At 36.9% G+C, this 9319-nt stretch overlaps 1 protein-coding gene across 1 annotated transcript in view; it reads left to right on the top strand.

Moving 5' to 3' along the window:
• Nucleotides 1-1611: 1611 nt before the first annotated feature.
• LOC118763692 overlaps nucleotides 1612-9319 on the top strand; it is a 10691-nt gene continuing 2983 nt past the window's right edge. The window contains exons 1-2 of the mRNA XM_036503474.1: nucleotides 1612-1987; nucleotides 7368-7547. Coding sequence (XP_036359367.1) covers nucleotides 1708-1987; nucleotides 7368-7547 — 460 coding nt within the window. The 5' untranslated portion in view covers nucleotides 1612-1707. The remainder of the gene's footprint in view (nucleotides 1988-7367; nucleotides 7548-9319) is intronic.

Below are 9319 nucleotides of genomic sequence, written 5' to 3'. Positions count from 1 at the left end.
GAGATTTTGAGCTCTCATAAGGAGGCGAGTGTAGTTTCATACATTTTGATTAATAAACACTTTTGATATGTAATTTGCTTAAACTCTTAATCAATGCTTGAAATGCGATACATTTTGTTTCAAATTATTACCCCGACATTAATTTTTGAAGTACCTTACCCACTTTGCGCCCAAATCATAAGACACGTTTGACCACATCAATTTATGGAAATTTTCTTAACAGTGTAACCATCTGACACTCTGAATGACAATTAACCTATTTGCTTCCGTGCATGTTTTAGGGCGTATTCGCAATAAATACCAATTTTGATATGTAAAGTAGATTTTCAGGGTCTGCGGAATCAATAAAATCACACACAGTATACATGCAAACGCATACATGTGTATGTATATATGTGTGTATGTGTGTATGCATGTGTGTGTGAATGTGTGTGTAAGGTGTTAATTTTTTGCAAAAGACATAAGACAGGAAATTGCACACACATAAACTCGCGTATATATGTATGTATATATATATATGTATGTATGTGTGTGTGTGTGCTGGTATGTATGTATGTATAAATGTATGTATGTCTGTACGTGTGTATGTGTGTATTTTGAATAGTTTGTTTATAACATATTGAATAGAAGCAAAACGTGTGTTCAGAAGAAGAAAAAGAAGAAGAAAAGAGGAACAGGAAGAAGAAGAGGAAGAAGAAGAAGAGGAAGAGGAAGAGGAAGAAGAAGAGGAAGAAGAAGAGGAAGAAGAAGGAGAAGAGGAAGAGGAAGTGGAAGAGGAAGAAGAAGAGGAAGAAGAAGAGGAAGAGAAGAAGAAGAGGAAGAAGAAGAGAAGAGAAGAGGAAGTGGAAGAAGAAGAAGAGGAAGAAGAGAGGAAGAAGAAGAGAAGAAGAAGGGAAGAAGAAGGAGAGGAAGAGGAAGTGGAAGAGAAGAAGAGGAAAATAAGAGGAAGTGGAAGAGGAAGAGGAGTGGAAGAGGAAGAAGAAGAGGAGAAGTGGAAGAAGAAGAAGAAGAGAAGAAGAAGAGAGAAGAAGAAGAAGAAGGGAAGAAGGAAGAAAGGGAAGAGAAGAGGAGAAGAAGAGGAAGGAGAAGAGCAGAGAGTGAAAAGGAGAAGAAGGAAGAAGAAGAGGAAGAGGAGAGGAAGTGAAGAAAAAGAGAGGAAGCAGAAGTGGAAGAAGAAGAAGAAGAGAAGAAGAAAGGAAGAAGAAGAAGAAAAGAAGAAGGAAGAAGAGGAGAAGAAGAAGAAGAAGAAGAGGAAGAAGAAGAAGAAGAGGAAGAAGAAGAAGAAGAAGAAGAGGAAGAAGAACAAGAAGAAGACGATGACGATGATGAAAAAGAAGGAAGAAGATGATGACAACGATGACGGCGATGATGACGACAACGACGACAATGACCATGATGCTGGTGACGAAACAGAAGACCGGGCGACAGACAGACAGACAAAATAGCTACGTTGCTTAGCAAGGGTCGTGGGTGGATGTCCGTTAGCTTAAAGAAAGGAACCCAAATACTTGATCAATTAAAATGTAAGCTTGAGTTATTGCCCTGACCCTATACCTAAGCCTCACCTTTACCCTGTTGTTTGAGTATAAGTATATAAGAAACATACTTTGAAGTGTCAGAGTCACATTGACACAGGTTGTCGGTTCGTCATTGTTAACAAAATCTCTCAATTCATCTTCGATTTTATAACTGACAAAAGTCACAACAATGGGGTTCCGTGTTGCAGCCGTAATCCTCTTGGTCGCAGTGGTCGCTGCGGTTTACAGTCAAGACATCAGGACTCTGTGTAGACAGACACAGATAAGGGCCGGATCACATTTTGTGAGATCACCAAACAACTGCAGTGAATTCTACTCATGTAACAGCAGACTTTTTACCCTTCAGTCATGTGGTTATCGAACGGTGTTCTCACAATCTCACCAGATCTGTGTGTGGAAGGACAGCCATTATGATGACTGTGACCGTGAATTCTATGGAGGCCGATTCGGTAAGTTCATTCATAATTTTTGCGCCGTCTCTTCTTCTTCTTCTTCTTCTTCTTCTTTTTCTTCTTCTTTTTCTTCTTCTTTTTCTTCTTCTTCTGCTTCTTCTCCTCCTCCTCCTCCTTCTCGTCTCCTTCTTCTTCTTCTTCTCTGTCTTCTGCTTCTTCTTCTCCTCCTCCTCCTCCTCTTCCTCGTTCTTCTTCTTCTTCTTCTTCTTCTTCTTCTTCTTCTCTGTCTTCTTCTTCTTCTCCTCCTTCTCCTCTTCCTCGTCTTCGTCTTCTTCTTCTTATTCTTCTTCTCTGTCTTCTTCTTCTCCTCCTCCTCCTCCTCTTCCTCGTCTTCGTCTTCTTCTTCTTCTTCTCTATCTTCTTCTCCTCCTCCACCTCCTCCTCCACTTCCTCGTCTTCTTCTTCTTCTTCTTTTTCTTCTTCTTCTCCTCCTCTTCCTCTTCTTCTTTTCCTTCTTCTCCGCCTCATCATCATCATCATCATCGTTGTTGTTGCTGCTGTTTTTGTGGTTGTTGTTGCTGCTGGTGATGGTAGTGTTTTGTTTCCGTTGACACTTTTGCTCTGGCAGATGTTATATACGGACTCTATACCGAAAGAGCGAGTCATATCAAATGGTTTAAAGGACCTTCCAGTCATCCCTTCTCCTTCAGCTTTCTAACGCCCTCCTCTGAATCCTTGCTATTCCTAACAAGGCTGTTTTCTGCAAACAACACCATTCTGAGATAATTCCTGCCTTCTCAAGCCATACTTACAAACTTTTACTAACTGCTTCCAGTGAGCCAACCACAATCAGTACCACTTCGGGTACCACAACCGGTACCACTTCGAAGTGTCTGATTCTACAAAGTTTCCTGATTTCCCATTACAGCTCCTGCTATTTCCCCAATTTCACACTTTGCTTCTCATTCACCCTTCGGTCCCACGATGAAACGTTATCCACAAGAACAGCTTTGTTCATTCCAGGACAGCAATGTCAGGCTTTTTAACTACAATAAAATAGTCACACGGGATGGTCAAGTAGTTATGATGCATGTGCTTGGTATACCGCCATCAGACGGTTAGTAATGATGGGTATATTAGGCTATGTATAATTGTAGTCCAGTGTCAATTTGATGGCATGCGCTACTCTTTCACTCAATAATAATAATAATAATAACTTTAAAAAAAGAATGAACAAACTATTGAGTTTAGTTTAATGGCCTACCAATGTATACTATGAGTTTCTTTGCCCTAGGAGTCGGGAAGACACTCGGCAAGAAATGGAAGCAAATTTGAAAGAAGAAAATTTAATTATATAATAATAATAAATGCCCTGATGTAGTACCAGACAGTGGCTCTCATGGCTTCTGATCTTAACTGATTGGAAGTGTTATCATGAACATTGTTTTGTCTTGGTATAAAAGATGGGCTACAGCAAATATTATGTTCAATACCACAGATTTGCTTGTCAGTTGTTTGACCTTAACCAGTTGAGCATGTCCCTTAGTGGCTGACGATATGTGCGTCCCTGATCACGAGCAGAAGTAGTGGGGGAGCATCATAGCCATGTGTTGAGAGGGATTCTTTGGGGTTTGAATAATCCACCTCTGGAAACATGGGTGTTTCGTTCAACAACCTTAAACAACCCTTATTCAGGGACGTTTTGAGTGGTATGGGTTACTCGACCAGAAGAAAATTCTAACTGGACCCCCACCTGCAAGGTCATGCACTGTTTATCTTGATATGAGATCACCATATCGCGCACATATGGTTGTGATGCATGTGCCTGGTGTACCCTTATCAGACGGATAGTCATGATGGGTATACTGGGATTTGTATATTTTACCCCAGTGTCACTTGATGGCATGCACTGCTCTCTCTCACTCAATAATAATAATAATAATAATAATAATAATAATAATAAATCCTACGCAAAATACTTTCTATGTAATCTCAAGTTTTAAAACAAACATAATTTTCGTATGGTTTTTTTTAGGCATTCACTAGTACAACACTAAGTACAAAACCAAATATATGGCACCCTACGCATAACACTAGCATGAACTTCCAACTTGTTGACTCTTGAGGTCTCTGGGTGAGACTTGGAGCCAGCTTGAGCAAATGTAAGGCAAAAGTCAAATATTATAATAATAATAATAATAATAATAATAATAATAATAATAATAATAATAATAAAGAATATTAAAAAAAGAATATTATAGACGAGTTAGATCAATACTAAAAACAGAGCTCAATGCTAAAAACAAGATAATAGGTATCAACACTTTAGCTGTCCCAGTTATAAGTTACAGCTACAATATCCTTAACTGGACACGAAATGAACTGTCCAAAATAGACAGGAAAACAAGAAAAATACTGACAGGATCTAGGATGCATCACCCAAAATCTGACATAGAAAGATTATATATACAACGTATAGAAGGTGGTAGAGGCCTTATACAGCTGGAAAAACTACTATAAAATAACCACCATAGGACTGCAAAATACCACTTCAGAAGGAAGGAAAACTGATCCAGATAGCAGCAAAACACGAGCAAAACAAAAAACAATTCTCAGTATTTAAGGAGGCTGACAAATACAAACAAGAAATCATACCACCTAATAAACACGAAGAAGAAGAAGAAGATGATGATGTGAAGAAACAACAAAAGCTATATAAAACAAATGAAATCCAAACTAAAAATAGAACAGCAACGAACCATGATAAAACGATGGCAAGAAAAGCCCCTTCATGGTAAATACTGCACTAAACTAAACGCAAAAGAAATAGACAAAGAAAAATCCCAGCAATGGTTGAGAAGCTCAGGACTCAAAGCAGAGACAGAGGGATTTTTAATTGCAGCACAAGACCAAAGCCTCCCCACCAGAAATTACCAAAAACATGTAATGAAAAGAAATATTACAAGTAACTGCAGAATATGTGGAGGTGGACAAGAAACAATAAATCATATTATCTCTAGCTGCCCAGTCCTGGCTAAGAAGGAATATATTCACAGACATGACAGAGTTGGAACCTACATACACTGGAAGCTATGCCAACATTATGGAATAACAACAGAAAAAAGATGGTATAGGCACACACCAGAAAAGGTCACAGAAAACGAGAGAAAGCAACCATACTCTGGGATATGCCGATACACACAGATAGAGAAATTAAGGCCAACAGACCAGATATAGTTGTCAGAGATCATGAAGAAAAAAAATGCTTTCTAATTGATGTATCAATACCGGCAGATGACAACGTGTCTCTAAAAGAAATGGAGAAACTTTCAAAATACAAAGACCTGGAAATAGAGGTAACTAGAATGTGGAATCTGAAAACAGAAACAATTCTATCATAATAGGTGCATTAGGCATGATAAAAAAATATAGACAAATACATAACAAAAACACCAGGACTTACAAACACATATAACATACAGAAAATTGCACTACTAGGCACTGCACACATCCTACGCAGAACACTTTCCATACAATAACCATCAGAGCATCACAACAAATCACAGCACATACCAAGGCACACAGAGCTGCGCTCGGTAGTGAAGTGAAAGCACGCTATAAAATAAAACTACTGAATAATAATATAATAATAATAATAATAATAATAATAATAATAATAATAATATAATATATAATAATAATAATAATAATAATAATAATAAAATAATAATGATAGGAAGAAGAAGAAGAAAAAGAAGAAGAAGAAGAACAACAACAACATCGAAAAATACCTTAGGAATGAGAACCCAGGTTCGAAATTTCCCCAAGACACCTGATGAAGGCTGGAGGGTATATCAGCCGAAACGTTGTATTAACAACAAACAAGTTGAGGACAAATATCCGTCAAATGTAAATAATGTAAATAAATCCTCATCTGTTAAATATAGAACAGTATTACTTTTTCTTCTATGTCTAAATAAGCTCCGGTCGACGGTAATGTATGGTGTATTCATCAATCAAAGATGGATTTTCTCCATTCTTATTCATGTTTTTATTTATGTGTGTATGTGCGTATATGTGTGTGCATGTATCTAATATGAGTGAGTGTATATACATATGTATATATAGGCATGGGTCTCTATGAATATATGTATATATATATATATATATATATATATATATATATATATATATATATATATATATATATGTAAATGGAATGTTTACGAAAATAAACAAAAGATGAAGACAGGTGATGTACAAAACAAACAGATGTATTAGTATAGCGCTCAGGAATAGAAAAGTCTTTTACATTTCGAGCCTACGGTCTTCTACAGAAATGTACACAGAAAAAACAAGGAGAGAAAAAATGTGTGTAGTGGCTAACGATCTATCATGGCGTCTCATATATATATATATATATATATATATATATATATATATATATTTATGCACATATATAAATAATTATTTGAGGGAATATAAATCCAAACTTACAGGGAAAACAATTCAATTTAGAAATACTAAATCAAATTTCACAAAATATAATATATATATATATAAAATTAGAAAAAAAAACACCTTTTATCAATTCAAAATGAACAATTAAATTACACCATCTAGAAAATTACATATAATAGAAATATTAAAATGAAAATAACAATAAAATATCAATGATTAAGTAAAAAAATATATAAAAACGTATATAATTGGTAAAATAACAATTCTATTCTACCAATTTACTTAATCTTTGATATTTTATTGTTCTTTTAATTTTAATATTTTTATTATATGTAATTTTCTAGATGTGTAATTTGATTGTTCATTTTGAATTGATTAAAGGTGGGTTTTTTCCTAATTTATATATATATATATATATATATATATACATAATTTTATTTGTTTCAGTCATTTGACTGCTGTCATGCAGTAGCATCGCCTTTAGTCGAACAATTCGACCCCAAGACTTATTCTTTGTAAGTCTAGTACTTATTCTATCGGTCTCTTTTGCCGAACCGCCGAGTTACGGGGACGTAAACACACCAGCATCGGTTGTCAAGCGGTGGTGAGAGGACAAACATAGATACACACAACGATATATATATATATATATATAATATATATATATAATATATATATATATATATATATATACGACAGGCTTCTTTCAGTTTCCGTCTAAGAAATCCACTCATAAGTCTTTGGTCGGCCCGAGGCTATAGTAGAAGTCACTTGCCCAAGGTGCCAGGCAGTGGGACTGAACCTGGAGCCATGTGGTTGGTAAGCAAGCTACTTACCACACGGTCACTCCTGCGCATATATATATATTGTGGTGTACATGTCGATGTATATTTGATCCTAAAATATATAAGGTAATATAGAAGATAATTGATCCTAGAACTTTTATTGAACATCTTATGCAATTCTTTCATTTTAGATGACCCTCTTTGTAACACACGTCCATTTGGAATGGTACCAGACCCTAAAAACTGCCATAGGTTTGTTCCTTGCTTCAATCGAACCTCATACCCTTCGATGGCGTGCCCAGCTCGTCTTCAATTTAACGCCAATGAGCAAAGATGTACCGAAATGGCTAAGGCAAATTGTAGAATCCAATGTAAGTGCCGTCTTTTTGTTCTGTTTTTTCTTTTATTCCATTCTATCATATCCTTGTCTAGCTGTTATTTCTAAAATATCGTAGTAGTGAAAGTTCTAATTCCTGGTGGCAATAGTAAGCGAAAATGAAAAAGTGATGCATCAGCTCTCGGTTCATCAAAAGTGTTCGATTTCCAAAAGAAACTGTGTGTGGAGGCACATGGCCTAGTGGTTAGAGCAGCGGACTCGCGGTCGAGGGATCGCGGGTTCGAATCTCAGACCGGGCGATGTGTGTGTTTATAAGCAAAAACACCTAAGCTCCACGCGGCTCCGGCAGAAGATAATGGCAAACTTCTGCTGACTCTTTTGCCACATCTTTCTGTCACTCTTTCCTCCTGCATCTTGCAGCTCACCTGAGACGGACCGGCGTCCCGTTCAGGTGGGAGAGCCTATACGCCAAGAAACCGGCCCTTATGAGCCATGCATGGCTTGAGAAGGAACAAACAAATGACACAGAGATAAATGAAGGAGTTATAAAAAAAATCAGTAATAAAAAAAAACAACCTCGTCGCGGTCTACATCTGCAAAGCTTCCACCATTTACATATTTTGTTGATGATGTCTACCTTTTACTGTAATTAATGCATTCGTTTCCATGGTTTGCTGGGATTAGGTACCTTCATGATGTTGTTTATGTTCAGTGGTACCATGTTGGTGAGCAGGAGTTGTTAAAACCGTATAAAAATACGCAGCATCATTACGACATCATGTAAACACGTGATAACCAATGCATTCTGGGTAGCTGAGCATTGTGAAGTTGTCACCGATCAGCGTTATCAGAGCTCAATTCGACATAAGAATGACATGCGTTCAAAATTGAGCGTAAAGGGTGATCTCGGATCAGTTATTAAAAAAATGAGTGTTTGATAAACAGGGCTACATATGAGACGCCTCTATGTTTATGAAGAGAGGGAAATAGAATTCTGAGTTTTCACTTGCACAACTTATTATCTTTATCGATATAATGAAGTGTATTCAAACTCTTTTACTCTCTCTTTTACTTGTTTCAGTCATTTGACTGTGGCCATGCTGGAGCACCGCCTTTAGTCGAGCAAATCGCCCCCAGGACTTATTCTTTGTAAGCCTAGTACTTATTCTATCGGTCTATTTTGCCGAACTGCTAAGTTACAGGGACTTAAACATACCAGCATCGGTTGTCAAGCTATGCTGGGAGAACAAACACAGACACAAAACATATGCACGCATACATATACGTATATACATATATAGGACGGGCTTCTTTCAGTTTCCGACTACCAAATCCACTCGCAAAGCTTTGGTCGGCCCGAGGTTATAGTAGAAGACACTTGCTGAATGTAATCGAATTGTCTCCTTAATTCAAAATTGCTGATTTGGATCCTGCAACGGAATCGCGTCTCATTCAGAGACAATGCTGTGATCTCAGTCAGGCATTCATTATGGAAATCGGATCCTAGGGCTAAAGAAAAATAACAAAAACACAAATGGGGAATAAAATTCTTATTTAAAACTTTACCTGTATAATTTTATTTTTAAAAGACAAACGTAACTGTAAAATTTTAAAATGAATTTAAATGTTTTATGAAAGGCTGATCCCCCTTATGTTATAGAGCAGTTACTGTTTATATCTCGCTCAGAGATTTATTATTGTGTTCGAACGGATTTTCTACGCCAGTGACTGTGGTTCTGTTGAAAATCTATATATCAGCCTGTAGAGGGAGTCCCTCAACGAAGAGCGGTGCTTACCATACGTTGA

Source organism: Octopus sinensis, linkage group LG6, assembly GCF_006345805.1.
Source record: "Octopus sinensis linkage group LG6, ASM634580v1, whole genome shotgun sequence".
In the NCBI taxonomy this organism is placed as follows: domain Eukaryota; kingdom Metazoa; phylum Mollusca; class Cephalopoda; order Octopoda; family Octopodidae; genus Octopus; species Octopus sinensis.
Note: the sequence above shows the minus strand (reverse complement) of the source record. Positions and strands in the feature narration are given on the sequence as shown.